The 19,494-nt window shown below is 47.4% G+C and overlaps 1 protein-coding gene across 3 annotated transcripts in view; it reads right to left on the bottom strand.

The window, feature by feature from the left end:
- Positions 1 to 7,370, bottom strand: part of PDLIM7 (PDZ and LIM domain 7) — a 42,224-nt gene extending 34,854 nt beyond the window's left edge. For all 3 annotated transcript variants that reach the window (XM_079964285.1, XM_079964284.1, XM_079964286.1), the window contains exons 1-2: positions 7,231 to 7,370; positions 2,257 to 2,363 (exon numbers count right to left, since the gene is read on the bottom strand). In XM_079964285.1, coding sequence (XP_079820411.1) covers positions 2,257 to 2,361 — 105 coding nt within the window. In that variant the 5' untranslated portion in view covers positions 2,362 to 2,363; positions 7,231 to 7,370. The remainder of the gene's footprint in view (positions 1 to 2,256; positions 2,364 to 7,230) is intronic.
- Between the last annotated feature and the right edge of the window lie 12,124 nt (positions 7,371 to 19,494).

The raw sequence follows: 19,494 nt of genomic DNA, 5'->3' as shown, positions 1-19,494 counted from the left end.
GCACCTGGGCAAAAGAAAAATGAGGTTAAATATGACAGCCAGTGGTGGCTGGAACCTAGAATGCCATCACAACAGCCCAGAACAGCTAAGCTCCAGTTCACTTAGTGGGACAGGGAACATTGCACAACACTCCCTCTGAAGCTGCTACAGATGCCAGGAGCCTTGCCAAGGGAGGGCCTACAGCCAAACCACAGGAGTACCGGCTGACTGTAGCCACCTGTAGCTGCCTGAGCAGAAGCACAATGACCTAACAAGTGAGACCTTGGCCATCCTTGGCTGTGACAGCCACAGCCAAACGCAGCAAGCCACCCTCCCCAAAGAGCACAGGAAGGAAAGTTTCTCAAGGCCTGGCCACAAAGGAGCTCTCATACTTCTTGCAAGAGGGATGGGCTGTGGCATGCTAGCACAGGGGAAAGGAGGGGAAGGGTGCTGCTGCTGCTGCTGCTGCTCTAGCCTCTGGTATGTTTGCGGGAGGCACTAGCTGGGGTCTCTCTGCAGAGAGGCTCTCCCCTGTCTAGGCAGGGGCTTTGCTAAGGATTGGCCACGAGCCAGGAGAAACTCTTTATTTTTAAAAAAAGGGAGAGAGTGAGGGAACAAAAACAGCGGAGGCTGCCTCAGCACAAAGCCCTCCAAGCAGGAAAGCAGAGCGTCCCCAGAGATGGGCTGGGAAGAATAGCTAGGAACAGAGCAGCAGAGAAAGTACAAACAAAACCTCCAGCACACAACTGATGGGGAAACCAATAAGGGGGGGGCGGGGGGGAGAGATGGTGCTGCAAAAGATGTGGACGACTATAATTGCATGTGCGTGGGGAAAGTGCCTGGCTGTGGAGCAATGGAGGGGGGGGGGGCTTTCTGGTGCCTTTCTCCAGCCCTCGGGGCTTCTCGTTTATAGAGAAACATTCCGCTTTGCCAAGCGGCTGCAAGCGTCAGCAACAGCAGCAGCGGCTGCACTCAGCATTCCAAGGCTTATAAGGCAAAAGGCAAGCGGAGCAGGAGTTGCCTGCAAGCCGTTCAACGTGTGAGCACCCAAGCCAGTCCAGAGGGGAACTTCCAGGTCCGGAGTGGCTCTCGTGGGCTGGCAGTCCAGGATGAGCAGGGGCTCCTTCAAGCCCAGAAGGAAAGCCTTGGGGTATACCAGTTCCAAGAAGAATGGGGAGCATCAAGAGAGTCCTTATTATTACTACTAAGCGGCAGGGTGTTGCCAATTTCAAACAACAGAAGTAGAATACTTAGTGCTTGCCTACGAGGTGCTCAAGTGCCGGAAGCAATCCACACACATCCTCAGTGCGACCCTGTGAGGTAGGCCCCTATACTACAGGTGGGAAGCCAAGACTCTAATCCAGCCGCAAGCCTTAAAACTGTTCTGTGTGTTTATGGATGTGACGAGATTCGAACCAGTGTCAACCAGAAAGTGGTCCAGTATGACCTTGAGCCTCATTGACAGCACAGGAAAAAGTAGGGCCTGCTTGGCCGTCCTCTGCCCTCCACTCTCCAGGGCTAAAGGTCAGCTCTTGACGTTCAGGCAGAAGGCATTTAGAAGATGAAACAAACACTGCTGTCATCCCCTGGTGCCTGGGCTAGGAGTGTGGGGTTGAATTTCATTTCTGCTCCAGCACAGAGTGGGTGGAGATCCCAAGAAGCCACCCAGAGGGGAGAGACTGTGCGCCTTATTTCTCATCCTAAAGAAGTCAGCCCCACTTCACCCAAACAGGAGATTCATGAATATGCAAAAAAAAAGAAGGGGGAGCCTAAAGAAACCATCATCTGGACAGAGAGGTTTGATTGATTAGGTACCAACAGAATCAGCTGCCAACTACAAGTCAAAGCCAGATTGCTGCCCCCTAGAAGCTGGCATTAAGATCGACTAAGTTACATGCCTTGGCATCACTCTTGGAACAGCCGGAATATCATATTCACATTACCACAAACCCCAAGTTAGCTCCACCCAGCCACAGGCAAGAGCCATTGCCACAGATCCAAAAATAGAGTGCAGGAGCCCCAAGGAGCCCAAGATCAAGTAACAGGCTGAATGCTGAGGACCTTCTCATTACATCATGAGTGCAAAGAAGGCTGGCAGCTCTGGGTGTGGGGAGACCTTTTGCCTTTCCTTTCCTTTGTGATAAAGAGACCAGCACACAACAGAGATGTGAGAGTGCTTGAGCCTAGGAAATGAATGGAAGCAACGGAAGAAAACAACCATGGCTGACCAGCAAGGACTAGCATAGTTCCCTGAGAAAGAGCTTCTTCATGACTTACCCTGGAGATGGAGAGTGGCATGTTGAAGTCCTTGCCACCCTGCAGCCTGAAGCCCCATGGCGCCGGCCCATCCAGCAGCACCTTGTATGAGTCCATGTCACTCATTTCTGGGGAGGAGAAGAGATTATTAGCTTTAAAAGTGATGCAGCAAGGGACAGGAGAGCTGGGAGAGGACAACTGAAGAACAGGAAACATCCGCCTCACACAGTAGAGCCTTGGCTGCCCCAAGTGAGGGCAAAGGGAAGGGCAAGCTCCTTCCCTGGAAGTTGGCACCAAGGCCTAAGCACTGCCCTTCATCCTACCCCAGCCCATCCCTGTCTCCTCCCCACAGCAATGCTCTTCAGCTTTTCCTTTAGGGACAAAGGAAGCAGCCTTATACCAACTTAGACTATTGGGTCCATCTAGCTCAGGATTGTTTACACCAGGTGTGGGGAACCTTTGGCCTTCCACACATTGCTGAATAGCAACTCCTCTCAGCCCCAGCAAGGGATGATGGGAGTTGTAATTCAGCAACATCCAGAGGGCCACATCTAGTCTACACTGACTGGAATCAGGTCTCCACTGGGTTTCAGGTTCCCAGACCTACCTAGAGATGTCAGAGAATACGTTTCACTGTCTTTAGTCTAAACTCCCAAAAGTTATCCTAGTGCATCAGGCAATAAATGGAAGAGGCAGAAGCAGCACACAAAGATACTGAGGAAGCATTTCCTTTCCAAGGACTCGGCCTACCAATACCACAGAAAAGTTTGTTTTCCTCGTTTTGACAATATATGTGAAACCGAGAACCTCTGTATGCAGGAATCACATATGAAATGCATATTCCGGGCAAATCCCACCTCGTCTTTGGGTGGGCTCGTTTTGAGCTTGATTAGCTCGAATCAATATAAGCATTTGAAGTAGTTGTGTAAATGGACTTCCCACGTCCAGCCACTAGAATGGCCATGTGAAACCTATTCACACAACCAGAGTCTAAATGGCTTCCCCACAGGCCAACCCAAATTAAGCCCTCACTCAAAAAACAGATATGAATTAGTTATCATCCCCCCATCCTCAAACAGAGGCCATTAGCACAATTTTAATCTGGACAAGACAGAGTCTGACCCCGCTCATATCAATCAGTAACAACTCATGAAGTGCTCGTAGGGTCTGCAAGTGCCATTTTTAAAAATAAATGCACCCCCTACAGCTGACATAGGAGATTCGAACTTGATAATATGAACATTCAAGAATGGAGGGGGGGGAGGGAATCCAGGGATTAGGATGGAAAGACAGAATAATTGCTCTGTTCCTATGCCTTGTGTTTTAGGCAGCTGCTGGCTGATCAAGGCACCAAAAGAAAAGCCTTCAATTTGTTCCTAATTACTTAAGAGATGGCTTTTGTTAGGTGCAGCTATGGCACTTCACTGCTTTTGGCGTTTCCCAGTCAACGCACCCCTACTATATAGCAAAAGCAATCAAAAATTGCCTTCTGGACATAAAATACTCCCTTCACCCTCCCCTCCCATTCTCCCCAGGCAGTTTGTTGTCTATATAAGGCATGCAAGACAGCACTGCCATATTCCAGTGGTTGCTCATCAGGACTGGGAGAGATGCAAATGAGTGCTGAAAACATAACTTCCTGGCTGGGTCTAAACAGAGGAAATCAGGACAATTCAGGAGGGGAAAGGAGAAAGGGAAGGGAGAGAGAAAAACAGAAACACAACCCAGGAAGACAGTGTTATTTTGGGCTGGGATCTAGGACACCCCTTCCCATCCAGTACAGAGGAAAGAGCTGCAGCAGGGCCTTCTCAGAGAGCTCCCTCTGCCAGACCGGCAAAGGTGGAGTCCCTCACAGGCAGAGTACCAGCTTGTACCATCCCTCCCTGCCAGGCTGGGACACTTCAGCTTGGAGGGATTTCAGCAGCAGCTTAATACCTTCTTCTCCATGGGAATGGCAAAGGAATGCGCTCGGCTAGGAAGAGGCAGGGAGCGTTGATTTCTCCCTCCTCCTCCTCCTCCTCCTCCTCCTCCTCCTCCCAAGGCTGAGTCGGCAAAACATGCCTGGACGGAGCCTTGTGCCACAGGGCTGCAGGAACAGCCCCTCGGGCCTCTGCTCTCACAGTGAGAGCTCGCTCAGGAGTTGCTCTGCCTGCTTTGAAGTTTCCACACAGCATCTACAAACCCGTGGCAACCTCAGCCAAGCAGTTCCAGGGAGGACACAACAAACAAGGCTTAGCCGACATGCTGTGTGGCCTGTAAGCCTGAGTCCCAGGGTCCCAATGCAATCCTGCATGGCTCTCTATCCAGCCCTTGGGACTTTCTCCATCCCATGCCTCCCCCCCCCATTGAAACCACACACCCCATTGGTCCTGCTCCACACCGTCCTTGAGCTGCAACACCTCTTGGCTGCCCAGGAGCAGGACGAAGAGATGGTGTGGGTGGGACTGCAGAAACCGCTCTGTCTTTCGCACGGCTGGAACAGAGCCCAGTGTAGAGAAACATCCATTGGGCTCTGCCCACTTTTGCCCACAGCCCTGCCCATCACTGGCATGTCCCCCTCCTCAGAAGGTGGCCCACAAGAGATTCCCGTTGGGCTGAAAAACAGTGAAATGAATGGGGCATCAAGAGCTAGCTGCTCTCAGGATAAGTAAATGAAGTTTCACCAAGGCATGGTGAAAAAGAAACAGAAATCAAACTGAATTCAGAAGATCACTAGTGAGCAGAATCAGGTTGTGTGCCACACTGCTGCCTAGTTAATGCCCCCTACCCAGCTCAGGTCTAAGGGACCAGACTAGACTGCAAGGAGCCCATCTGGCAGGATAAGAAGTCTATATGCACTGATAAAGCACTTCCTGGAAGTGCCTGACAGAAGGCAAGAATAACAGGGAAAGGGCAGGGCTGAGGTGCATTAAGTTGAAGAACCAAGAAAAGGAGATAGCCCATTACAGGACAACTGAACAGCCAGGGCGGCAAGAATAAATAAATGCATTCTTGAAATGAAGACTACCCTGCAAAATAAAACGGCACAGCAAGAATATCTGCTGCGGTTCTTGTCGTTTTACATTTCTACACATTTGCCAGCACTAAATTAAAGTTTGCCAAATTCTCATTTTTAACAAGCAGCTGCCAATTCTCTTGCAGAATTAAAATACTAAAAGAACACTTATCCACAAGGAAGCAAGTTTTAAAAGAAAAATACTGGTCCCAGGCACAAAAGGAATCAGAAGTACACTTCATCACACTGCTGAGAAACACTGAGCGGAAACTTTTTTCACTTTGCACAACAGCTCTTCCTGGACTTTGGGAAAGCAAATTCCACCCTAGGAGGCTGCCATATTAAAACCTCCAGCACCTGGCAAACCTCATGATATTTGTCCTCACCCTCTCTGGATAACGTCACATGGGAATGGAGGATGCACAAGGCTCCATTTCTCCCCTTTTGTCCCTTGTGCGCATATCTCCAGATGATGACCAAGTTTATTTTTTGTTTTTGTGGATTCAGCTGGCAGCCCTCAAGGAAGGAAAGAGCTGGATGAGCAATAAATAGACCAGCAGGAAAATGCTGCACTCACTCTCTCCCCAACTCCTGGAAAAGTTCTTTTCCCTCAATCCTCCTGCTCCCCCCCCCATCCCTCCTGCCACCACTTTTTTCTTTCACACAATGAAGAGGGTCATCAAATAAAAGCCTTGAGTGAAATAAAGTCAGGTGCCTGCCTCCTTTGCTTGTGTGAAGCATCCCTTCACATCAGTAACGGGTGCTGCTGGGTCTTTACTCCATGATCCAAAGCAGGCAAGGATTTGTGATAAATATGACAGGTTATGTCTGCCCCCTTCATTATTAAACACATTTGCTCAATATATATATGCACAAAAGAAGTCTGGAGGTTAATAGCAAACTCTCACAGAATTTCTAGGTGGTCCTGATAGCAGCCCTGCAGGATCAGACCAAGGCCAGCATCCTCTTTCTAACAGCAGCCAGCCAAATATACTTGGAAGCCCCAAAAGCATGAAAAATCTGCCCCTCCCAGTGAACATTTCTATTGTGGAATGTTTTCCACAAATCTTCACAAACAAGGCCACCAAGCTCAAGGGCCAACTGCACCTCATGTGGGCTTTTTGAAGTTGCGCTTGATAACACAGAAAAAAAAGTTTATCAGGAACACGACCCATAATTTTAAGAAAGCCTATGAAAGTCACTGAAGAAACAGCCATACTTGTGCCATCTCGACACTGACCGCCGCAGGCGCAATGCTTGTTCACAGCCCTTCTGGAATTCAGACCTCCTGGACATGCTGCAATATTAAGTTACAGCTCAGAGACACTTTTAGATGAACGACGAGAATAGACGTCCAGAAGAAGAGCGGGGAGCCGGGAGGGACGTGTGCCGGCGCATGCATGCCCAGGGTCAGACCCTTGACGGCGAGGAGCCCCGGGAGAGACTCACCCCCGCGACGGGAGCCTCCAGCATTAGCCCCTTCCCTCGGCTCAAGAGGGGATCCCTACCAGCCATCACACCCACGAAACGGGACGTCCCTGCTCCGAGCCGCCGCAGGAAACCGAGGGTGACGGTTACATCCTGGTGCCATGAGCAACACGCTAGTCTCGCTGAGACACCGCTAACGCACGGCTAGGGGGCACGCCCCAGCCCCACGGCAAGAGGACGTCCCTATGGAAAAAAGAACGGGGGGGGGCACCCAGGAGACTTCCTAAAGTACACACTCCTGCGCCACGGGGAGCCGGGGAGAGAGAGAGAAGCGCGTGGGAAAACACAGAAAGAGAAAGTACGAGGGGGGGGCGAGTGACGAGAGGCACAAACTCTCGTTCACATCTGACCTAAAGCATGACTGGGATGGAGAAGGGGGTGGGGATATGAGGGGAAAGAGGCACTCATGTCACCCCGACGCCCTTCTCTGCCCACACGAGTCCCCAGAAAAGCCACATCACTTTCCCTTTCCTCACCCACCGCCAACTCCAGCCAGGGACGGGATGCAATACCTGCAAGGTCCCCGCGTGCGACCTCCTCAGAGAAGGGCGGAGCCACTGAGCAGCCTCCGCCGCCCCGTCTCAGCCGCAGCGCCGCCGGCACCCACGGAGCCCTTATATATCTCTCTCCGGCGGGGCTCCGCCTGCTCAGCAGTTCAAGCGCAAGCCCCGCCTCCTGCTGCGCCCCCCCCCGCCTCACCATTCAACAAGCGCGCCGCCTGCTAGGTAGAAGCGCATGCGCGCCGTCGGGGGCGCTTGCTCGGCGTAAGAGCGCCCCCTATTGGAGGTGTGCGGCGCCCGCGTCCCCTGGCTGGAGGAGAAAGGGCGGAGCGCGGCGCCGAAATCGCCGCGCCCTCCGCGGATGTTGCGCCCAGGAGGGCGGTGTCTCCTTGCGCAGCTGCCGCCCAAGCCCCGCCAAATAGGATTGGTACAGCCCCGTCCTTCCTTCTGGAAATCCTAGTTTCGCCTCTGAAAGATCTCCTCGCTGTTGCTTGTGAGGTGGGAGGTGCTTGTGGGTCACTCGCAGCATTCTGCACATGCTCAGGAACTGAAGAGGCACTTTATTAATCGGGTGAGGGCATTCCCTGCGGCAGCCCTTAAGCTGTGGAATTCCCAGCCCCCACCTTCACCATCGTCATGGTTATTATTTTTACTGCGGCTGCTTCACACAGCCAAGATGCTTGAAAGCTAGTGGCAGGGCCAGCACCAGGCATAGGTGAACTCGACCCTCCATATGTTTTGGGAGTACAATTCCCATCATCCCTAGCTAACAGGACCAGTGGCCAGGGATGATGGGAATTGTACTCCCAAAACATATGGAGGGTCGAGTTTGCCTATGCATGGTGTACACACAACTTCTCTTTGGAAAAAAGAGAAATGAGTTTTTGTACCTAGTGCAAGTGGATAAATAGGTACCGCTCCAGAGGGAAGGTAAATGGCGTTTCCGTGCGCTGCTCTGGTTCGCCAGAAGCAGCTTAGTCATGCTGGCCACATGACCCGGAAGCTGTACGCCGGCTCCCTCGGCCAGTAAAGCGAGATGAGCGCCACAATCCCAGAGTCGGTCACAACTGGACCTAATGGTCAGGGGTCCCTTTACCTTTACTTTTAGGGGAAGAACAGAGAAAAGCTCCTGTCCAAAACATGGCGAAGGAATCTGAAATGCTTTTTTGCAGGGTGCCCAAACTTTTCCATGGTACAGTATGCAGGAATGTGTTTTGTGCAGCTGCAACACAACACAGGTATTAACAGACGCTGCCAATGTCTCACTACAGTAACACCTCATTTTACGTTTGCTTCAGGTTGCACATTTTCAGGTTGCATCCCATGGCGACCCGAAAGTACCGGAAAGGGTTACTTCTGGGTTTTGCCGCTTGTGCATGTGCAGACACGCAAAATGATGTCACACGCATGCGCAGAAGCGGCAAATCGCGACCAGTGCGTGCGCAGACACAGGTTGCATTCTTTTCAGGTTGCGAATGGGCCTCCAGAACAGATCCCATTCGCAACCAGAGGTACCACTGTAGTTCAATATAGCAGGCCAAGCACAACTATGGAGGCAGGATGAACAACAGAACCTGCAAAGGATGCATAAATTCCCCTTTTAACATTGGTACCATGGGGGAGAAGAGCAATCCTCTCCCCACTGAAAATAAGGCTTCTAGCCATCAAGCAGACATGAAGCTCCTTTTAGTGAGCTAGAAAGGTCAGTGGGCTCAGTCCACGTGTGACTCTCCAAGATGGGACTCTCATGGGGAGCCTTTCCCATTTCTGCCACCCAAGGCCCTCTTAACGTAGAGAGATCTCACATTTGAACCTGCATGCAAATGCAGTACATACAGAGTGCCATTGAGTTATGGCCCCTCTCTGGAGCTCAGCTTTCTTCAGTGACCGTAGTTCTTCATGGGTGACCACTGTGTTCCTATGCCAAAAGCCGGATGTCACACGCTGACCACAAGCCGGATGTCACACGCTGACCACAGCTAGTCCAAAGTCTACTGGACCATAAATCCACGGTCAATAGCTCTGATGACAGCAAGTCCTTTCGTTTTACTTTCAAATTTGCAGAGCTTTCCCCAGGTGAAGCCAGCCCCTGAAAGCACTCTGTAAAAACAAAGGACCAGAAGCACAGGAAGTTCCTGTTCCAGAATGTGCACAGGCAACAGAACTGACATCATGCTATGTATGTATAGGCAGTGGCATCCAGAATGGGCAACAAGAAGACAAAAAAAGTACAATATTGGAGCTAAGGAAAGTGGCAGGAAAGTATGGGATAAAAAGTGCTTGGCATAAGGCCATGTAGCCTATTTGGAAAAAACAAAACTAAAGATGGAGATGGGGGAAGCATTCTGATCATGCAAAATTGCTGCCACGTGTTTTGAATATTGTTGTTTGTTGGCACACAAGGCTGTAAATAAAACATCACTATACAGAATGCAGGGAGCCACAGTTCTGTGTGGGGAATGAGTACGCAAGCTCACAGCATCTGAAATCTCTCAGAGGACATCTCACAAGCGTTGTGTGACTTGCCTCTCTAGGATGCCTATTAAAACCCAGCACAGAGCCAGGGGAAGCCGCTGAACCAAAGCAAAATAGCAGCTGAATAAGGCAACTTCTCAGCCCCCTCTCCCTCTCTGGAAATCTCCCGTCACTTTCTCTTCTATTTAAGGCAGAATTCAGTGATTCATACTCAGCGCATGTTAGAAGCGGGCTGACAAATCTCAAAACGGCAGATTCTGTAAGTCATGAAACGTAACGTTTTAACCTGGAAAGAAGCCAGTTCTTTCCCAGTGAGGTCTCCAAAGTACTCATTACTTAGCACTGTCACTGTTAAAAGGTGCTGGGATCAGGAGTGCTCCCTGGTCTTTATGCATCAGCTATGATTTCTACACACAGGATAAAGGATCAAGGCGGAGGAGGTTGAAAGCAATGTTTAGCTTTGCTGCTTCAGCCAGAGGCTGCCAAGTTTCTCTCTGCGGGAGGTAAACAAATAGATTTATTTCATTTTTATCCCACTCCTCTTCCAAGGATCTCAGTGGTTCTTCGTTCCCTGTTTGTCATCGCAACAGCTCTGTGGGGGTAGGAAGGGGCGGAGAGAGCGGATCAAGGTTAACCAGTGAGAATAATGGCCAACTGGGGATTTGATCCCACGTCTCCTTGCTCTTGATCTGCTGCTCTGACCACTGACCACAGTGCTCTTTCAATAAAACACCTAGTAGTTTCCTTTAAGCCACTTTAATCCCACATACTCTTAAGTTATTGTGCCATCAAAAGCAGAAACATGGTGGGAGTGGGGGAGGAACAAACTGGTGGATGAGGGCAGAGCAAAACAAAACAGGAAGGGTGAAGCTGTGTTCATTTTTAACCTGGTCTTGGTCTTTTTCCTTTAAAGAACAAAGATTTAGGGATGTAATCTGAAATGAATGCAAATAGTTCAGTACCTAGATTTATTTGCTTTTCTTTCAACATAGGTCGGGGGTCAGCCAGCAGGGGCAGAGCATGTATGGGCTTTTTCAGGTAGGAGTGGAATTTAGAGCTCCCTCTTTTGAAGTTTCAATTGCTGGCAATTATGCACATGGAGGATTTGTCAAGAAGTTATTGGTTTTGCAGTAGCAGGAAAACTGGGCCAATGGTCAACTGACAACTGTACCAAGTACAGTTCCTACAGATACCCCTACAATTGCAGTCCTGGTCATGGTAACCACACATGTCCCCCCAAGTGATATGTAAAATTTTTCATTTTTTTTTTTAATAATAATTTTTATTAATTTTTCAAACAGATAATAAAAACAGTATAGAACAGTATAACTTCAAGCTCATCAGTTCATACCCTTATTTCTTTGACTTCCCCATACCTCCCCATCCCTGCATCCTTGTTTAATAATTCTTTAGCAACCCTTAGGTCCATTATCTTAATTCCCTTTCATAAAAATTTCTTAAGTTTTTTTTGTTTACTGCTGCAATTCTTTACCTCTTACCCCCTGACATCTTAACATTCCTCAATTTTACAATTATTTTTAAGATATATTTTAAATTTCTTCCAGTCCTCTTCCACTGTCTCTTTCCCCTGGTCCCGGATTCTGCCCGTCATCTCGGCCAGTCCCATAAAGTCAATCACCTTTGTTTGCCATTCTTCCAGAGTAGGTAGTTCTTGCGTCTTCCAATACTTTGCCAGTAGAATTCTTGCTGCTGTAGTGGCGTACATAAAGAAAATCCTATCCTTCCTTGACACCACTTGGCCCACCATGCCCAAGAGGAAAGCCTCTGGTTTCTTAGGAAAAGTCCACTTAAGGACCTTCTTAATTTCATTATAGATCATTTCCCAGAAAGCTTTAACCTTTGGGCAGGTCCACCAAAGGTGGTAGAAAGTGCCTTCAGTCTCATTACATTTCCAACACTTATTATTAGGCAAATGATAAATTTTTGCAAGCTTGACTGGGGTCATGTACCACCGATAGATCATTTTCATAATATTTTCTTTTAAGGCATTGCATGCAGTAAATTTAATACCGGTGGTCCATAACTGTTCCCAGTCAGCAAACATAATATCATGACCGATATCTTGTGCCCATTTAATCATAGCTGATTTCACCGTTTCATCCTGTGTATTCCATTTTAACAGCAAGTTATACATTTTTGATAAGTTCTTAGTATTGGTTTCCAACAGTTCTGTTTCTAGTTTTGACTTCTCTTTCTGAAATCCTATTTTCCTGTCCTGTTTAAATGTCTCATTTATCTGATGGTAATGCAACCAATCTCGAACCTTAGGCTTTAGTTTCTCATAACTCTGAAGTTTCACCCTTTCGCCATCATATTCTAAAATCTCATGATATTTTGGCCATTTAGAGTCCATATTAAGCTTTTTTACTTCCCTAGCTTCCATTGGTGACACCCACCTAGGGGTTTTACTTTCCAACAAATCTTTGTATCTAATCCAAACGTTATACAATGCTTTCCTTACAATATGTTTTTTAAAGCTTTTATACACCTTTGCCTTGTCGTACCATAAGTATGCATGCCAACCAAAACTATTGTCGTACCCTTCCAGATCCAAAATGTCAGTGTTCTCAAGAAGTAGCCAGTGTTTCAACCAGCAGAAAGCTGCCGATTCATAATAAGGGCAAACCCCCCTCTATCCTTTGCATCAGTTAAAATCTTAAATTTAATTCTGGGCTTTTTGCCCTGCCAGACAAATTTTGATATGTCTTTCTGCCACTTCTTGAAACAGTCCATCTTGTCCACAATCTGCAACGTCTGGAATAAAAACAGCATTCTAGGCAATACATTCATCTTAATAGTAGCAATTCGGCCTAACAAGGAAAGTTTCAACCTTGACCATATTTCCAGATCCTTTTTAACTTCTGACCAACTTTTTTCATAATTATCCTTAAATAAGTTCACATTCTTGGATGTTAAGTTTACCCCCAGGTATTTTACCCTTTTTGTTATTTCCAAGTCTGTTTCATTCTGAAAACTCTCTCTTTCTTCCATTGTTAAATTTTTTTCCAACACTTTCGTTTTTTGTTTATTCAATTTAAAACCTGCTACTCGACCAAATATTTCAATTAGTTCTAATACTCTTTTAGTACTAGTGTCTGGCTGTTGCAAGGTCAATACTAGGTCATCTGCAAATGCTCTTAATTTGTAATGTCTAACTCCGACCTGAACTCCTTTAACCAACTGGTCCTTTCTAATCATGTTTAACAAAACCTCCAGGACTGATATAAAAAGCAAAGGGGATATTGGGCATCCCTGCCGTGTACCTTTTTCTATGGGTATTTCTTCTGTTACCACATTGTTTACAATTAACTTGGCCTTTTGTTGGGAATATATTGCACCTATACCGTTTTCAAAACCTTGGCCTACCCCCATCCCTTGGAGATTCTTTTTCATAAAAGTCCAGCAGATATTGTCAAAGGCTTTCTCCGCGTCCACAAAAATCAAAACTGCTTTCCTATTAATGTCAACATCTAGCAACTCCAAAATGTCTATAATGTTCCTCACATTGTCTGACATATGTCTACCTGGGAGAAAGCCTGTTTGGTCCTTATGAATCTCTTCTATCAACACTCTTTTCAATCTTTTTGCCAAAATGTCTGCAAAAATTTTATAATCCACATTGAGTAAAGATATAGGGCGGTAGTTTCTAACCTGGTTCTTCTCAGTCTCTGTTTTCAGTATAAGTGAGATGAAAGCCTCTTTCCACGATTCAGGTGCCTTTTTCCCCTTCAAAATTTCATTGCAAACTTCCTTCAATGGTTGTATCAGCCATTCTTTCAGCATTTTGTAGTATTTGGCCGTCAGGCCGTCTGGTCCTGGTGATTTTCCCAATTTCATATTTTGGATGGCACCCTCTATTTCTTGTTCTGTTATTTCCTCATTTAAGATCCTTTTACTTTGTTCTGGAATTTTTGGTAGGCCGTATTTTCTGATGAATTCTTCTATTTCTTGTTCGTTAATTGGCCCTTGTGCATACAATTTCTTAAAAAAACTTTGAAAACAATTGTTTATCTCATTGGGTTTGTGGATAATTTTTCCATCCATTTCTAGACTTGTTACAGTGTTCATTTTCTGCCTTTTTTTCAGTTGCCATGACAGAAGTTTCCCACATTTATCCGCTGATTCAAAAGTTCTTTGTCTCATTTGCTTTATCTTCCATTCTATTTGTTGGTTCATGAGCTCCATGTACTGCATCTGATAAAACTTTATTTCTCTCAAAATCTCATGGGACTTTGGTTTGGACCTCAGTTTCTTCTCTCCTTCTTTTATTTTTTCTAAAATTTTTTCCTTCTTCTCATTTTGTTACTCTTCTACAAGCGATTGCCAAAGACGACGGTGACATGTTTCCCCAGAACACCATGCATTACCTGATCAAGGCAGCTCGCCTGGCCTCTGCTCATATGTCCAAGTCAGGAGCAGTTGCTTTGATTAATGAAACCACCCTAGACCTTTATTTCCATACTTTATTTCTATGATTACGAGAAAGTGATTACGAGAAAGTGACCTAAACACAGAGCAGAAGAAACCCTCTTTCTGCCCTCTACAGCACCCACTTAGGTGCTGGTCAGCAAACCCATTTTTTAAAAAGATGCTACTGGAAACCTGGATTTATTTACATCCTTGAAAAATGCTACCCCAAAATGCAAACAGTTAATGGATGCCGCCTACTTTCCTTCTGCTTAAAGTCCAATTAAGTACCAGCAGAGGAATCTGATAATCTGACTCCCTCTGCTGGACATAAACTGGCACTGCAACAGCCATATGGCCCTGCCTTCATTTTACGCTTCAGAGCTACCCAAATGAAAACCATCCTGCTAATAAAACTTTCTCTCTCCCCGCCCTCCCTCCTCGCACCACCAGTCTTGGATTGAACTGCTGGATCTGAGTTCAGAGAGCCTAAAGCAAATGGGATCCATTGCTACCTGCCCCAAAATCACACCAAAGTAATAGATATTTATCATAGAATCATAGAATCATAGAGTTGGAAGAGACCACAAGGGCCATCGAGTCCAACCCCCTGCCAAGCAGGAAACACCATCAGAGCACTCCTGACATATGGTTGTCAAGCCTCTGCTTAAAGACCTCCAAAGAAGGAGACTCCACCACACTCCTTGGCAGCAAATTCCACTGTCGAACAGCTCTTACTGTCAGGAAGTTCTTCCTAATGTTTAGGTGGAATCTTTTTTCTTGTAGTTTGGAACCATTGCTCCGTGTCCGCTTCTCTGGAGCAGCAGAAAACAACCTTTCTCCCTCCTCTATGTGACATCCTTTTATATATTTGAACATGGCTATCATATCACCCCTTAACCTCCTCTTCTCCAGGCTAAACATGCCCAGCTCCCTTAGCCGTTCTTCATAAGGCATCGTTTCCAGGCCTTTGACCATTTTGGTTGCCCTCCTCTGGACACGTTCCAGTTTGTCAGTGTCCTTCTTGAACTGTGGTGCCCAGAACTGGACACAGTACTCCAGGTGAGGTCTGACCAGAGGAGAATACAGTGGCACTATTACTTCCCTTGATCTAGATGCAATACTCCTATTGATGCAGCCCAGAATTGCATTGGCTTTTTTAGCTGCCGCGTCACACTGTTGGCTCATGTCAAGTTTGTGGTCAACCAAGACTCCTAGATCCTTTTCACATGTACTGCTCTCAAGCCAGGTGTCACCCATCTTGTATTTGTGCCTCTCATTTTTTTTTGCCCAAGTGCAATACTTTACATTTCTCCCTATTAAAATTCATCTTGTTTGTTTTGGCCCAGTTCTCTAATCTGTCAAGGTCATTTTGAAGTGTGATCCTGTCCTCTGGGGTGTTAGCCACCCCTCCCAGTTTGGTGTCATCTGCAAATTTGATCAGGATGCCCTTGAGTCCATCATCCAAGTCGTTGATAAAGATGTTGAATAAGACTGGGCCCAAGACAGAACCCTGTGGCACCCCACTAGTCACTTTTCTCCAGGATGAAGAGGAACCATTGATGAGCACCCTTTGGGTTCGGTCAGTCAGCCAGTTACAAATCCACTGAGTGGTAGCATAGTCAAGACCGCATTTTACCAGCTTCTTTACAAGAATATCATGGGGCACCTTGTCAAATGCCTTGCTGAAATCAAGGTAGGCTACATCCACTGCGTTCACTGTGACCCTCACCCTCCTGCCTCACACAAATGCATTCATAAGGAGCTTGGCATTGTCTGATCTGTCCTTGTGGTGGGTTCTTCAGGCAGAGCTTCCTCTTGAACCACAGGGTTAGGCTACTGCGCTGGCAGAGCAGCAGCTGCCGCCATCCTTTTGATTGAGGCCTGGAGTTGTTTACAGCAAGCTGCCTGCTGCTTCTATTCAGAAGGCCCACATCTGGATTTGCTTAGCAAAGCAGAGCAGGAAGTGGCTCCGTTATTATCCTCAGATGGCGCCAAAGGGAAATCCCTCTTCCACTCTCTGCGTGTGCAACGCAGCCTCTTAACAACAGAGCTGCCTCGCTGTGAAAGAGACACACACACTTCCCTCATCTCCTTATTGGAAAGCTGCTCTGCCATGGCTTGCATTTTAAGATTTGGCCCATGTTTCAGAATGCCACAGTCCCCTCTCTTATTTTACATGAACTTTCCTTCAGATATTACTCACAAGCACGGTGCTGTACCAGCTCCTCCTCATATGTATTTGGGGCTGCACTCCACACAGAATGTGGTGACAGACCTAATGCTACCTTTTCCGGGTTGTGACTTTTGGAGCCCACTGATGACAACTGTTGCTCTTCTCAGGGCTGGCTCTACCATTAGGTAGAGTGAGACAACTGCCTCAGGCGGCGGGTGCGGAGGGCCCGCGGAGCAGACAGAAAGGGGTGTGCCACCATCTGATCTGCACCACAGCCTCTAAGCTCACCTGCTGCCCTCTGGTGTGTTAAAGAAATTGGAGTTCTTGTTGAAAGTACACTAAACAGGATATACCAAGAGCTCTGGCCAAAAGTTTCAATACAAGGAATAATTCCTACTCGAGAGTAGAGAAGAAAAACGTGTATATTCTGCTAAGAATACCAGTGTTAAACTAATAGTAAATTTAAACACGACGTATAAGTGTGATAGTTTTAAAATAATATATAATTTAAACACAACGTTTAAGTACAGAAATAGTGTAGTTTCAAATATGTAATGATATAGTATAAAGGTACATAAAATACCAGTACACAACAATAGTTTTATACAAGTCTCAATGGCAGTCAAAAAGAGTCCATATTATATAAAGTCAGAATGAAGAATCAAATAGGGCCAAAAAGAAGTATCCGGAGTATGAATCAGATGTACGACTCAGTAGTGGTGACCAGGACAGGGCCCTGTTTCGGAGTAAATGCCTTCTTCAGCTCAGTTTTTTAAGGAATATAAATCTGTTGGAAGTTTGTATCATTCAATTCTTTTGTGTTTCTTATTCCAACATGCGTCTCAGTTGAATGAATCAAAATTTTCTTGCGTTTCTCTGTGCGTTTTCTGTACTTAAACGTTGTGTTTAAATTATATATTATTTTAAAACTATCACACTTATACGTCGTGTTTAAATTTACTATTAGTTTAACACTGGTATTCTTAGCAGAATATACACGTTTTTCTTCTCTACTCTCGAGTAGGAATTATTCCTTGTATTGAAACTTTTGGCCAGAGCTCTTGGTATATCCTGTTTAGTGCCCTCTGGTGTGTAGCTGGCTGCATACACACCATTTTAAGCACTCACACACACAAGAGAATCCTGGGAACTGCAGTTTACTCCTCGCAGAGCTGCAATTCCCAGCACCTTTAACCAACTACAGTTCCCAGAATCTCTTTTAGGGTGGGATGAGGCAATGTGCTTTACATGTGTGGCATATACATAGTGAAAGAAAATGCCAGAACAGTTGTCTTCTGTACTGTTACATGCAATTGGGACTGGTGGGCCAGGGTGTGTGTGTGGGGGGGGGGTTCTTGTTCCAGACTGTTATGTAGTGAAGTTTCACCCTGGGCCAGCAGGGGGATACTGTATATAGTTTTCACTCAGGTCTGTAGATAGTTTTCACTCAGGTCCACGTCAGTTATTTTAGGCGGGAAACGCTGGGCTGTTGTTGCTACAATGTTGACAGCCGGCTGCCTATAAAAGCAGGCCGGCTGAGCTGTTTGCAGTCAGTTCTATTCCAGCTTACAAAATAAAGAGCTACTTGGAGAAATCGCTGTGTCGTCTGCTATGTCAACCCACAACTTAACACTGGCGACGAAGGTGGGATCGATGGACATCAGAGCACAGCCAGATGCGGCCAGCCTCTGAACTGAGCTGAATCACTGAGCTGAATCACAGAGCGAAATCACTGAGCGAAATCACTGGACAGAACCAATTCAGAGCTGACTGTTCTGGCTAAGAGCACTGTGTTCCATCCATCGCCCTTCACACCGGCATCGGAATCATGGCTTCACTTGTGCCTCTACCGCCGTTTGCGCCAGCCTCAGAATCATGGGACTCCTACCTCGCTCGGTTCGACTGCTACCTCCAAGCCAACGAGCTGACAGCAGTATCAAAGGATCGGAAGCGGGGCCTATTCCTCAGCCTCTGTGGGCCTGAGGTGTTTGAGACGGCCCGAGCATTGGTTGCGCCTGAAGCAGTCCAGGCAACACCATGGGACACGATCCAAGAGAAGCTCCGCAACCACTACGCACCAAAGCCGTCCAAGATTGCTGCCCGCCATGCGTTCTACCACCGGAACCAGGCAGAGGGGGAGTCAATCAACAACTACACCACCGCCCTGCGACAGGCTGCAATGCACTGTGAGTTCCGAGACTTAGACGATGCCCTGATGGATCGAATCATCTGCGGGGTCCGGGACATCCATCTGCAACGGCGTCACCTCGCCAAGCCAGACCTCACGCTACAGAAAGCCATTGAGGAGGCTGTGGCCTCAGAAGCTGCTGAACGCTCCGCCCAGGAGATCCGCAAGTCCAGCAGCCCGCGTCTTGCTAGGGAGCCAGTTCCGGTGCATCATGAAAGGGGCCAGCCAGATCGATGTGCACCCTCGACCAGGGTGTCTTTGGCGTCTCCCAGGTGTGTCCCTTAGCTGCCGGTGGTGCAGGCCTCGACTCTTGGCACGCTTGACAGGCGGACACCCAGGCAGTGATGGCATCGTCCATATTAGGCCACCAGACGTAACACCGAGCCAACGCCTTCATTTTGACAATTCCCGGGTGGCCAACGTGCAGAGCCTCCAGGACGCGCTGACGGAGTCCCTGGGAAATCACGATGCGGTCTCCCCACAGCAGACAGCCGCGATGAGCTGAGAGTTCCAGCAGACGACACAGCGATTTCTCCAAGTAGCTCTTTATTTTGTAAGCTGGAATAGAACTGACTGCAAACAGCTCAGCCGGCCTGCTTTTATAGGCAGCCGGCTGTCAACATTGTAGCAACAACAGCCCAGCGTTTCCCGCCTAAAATAACTGACGTGGACCTGAGTGAAAACTATCTACAGACCTGAGTGAAAACTATATACAGTATCCCCCTGCTGGCCCAGGGTGAAACTTCACTACATAACACCCCTCCCCACCGAGATAAGGCGTTAGTTACAATTGTAATGGTTTCCTTATATACAGCACTACGCGTAATGGTTCAATTGGGCACAAAAGCATATCGGTTACATTTCCCATACTTAGACCAACAGTGATACATGTCCAACAACATAGTCCTTTAAATAAGTTGGGCGCTTGGAAACTCTGCCAGATCGCCGGGGACTGGTAGCCAAGTCCAGAGGGCCACACAGTTCTTGCTGAGGCTGTGGTGCGACCCTA

Source organism: Podarcis cretensis (genome assembly GCF_951804945.1).
Source record: "Podarcis cretensis genome assembly, chromosome: 2".
In the NCBI taxonomy this organism is placed as follows: domain Eukaryota; kingdom Metazoa; phylum Chordata; class Lepidosauria; order Squamata; family Lacertidae; genus Podarcis; species Podarcis cretensis.
This window is presented reverse-complemented; position numbering and strand designations above follow the sequence as displayed.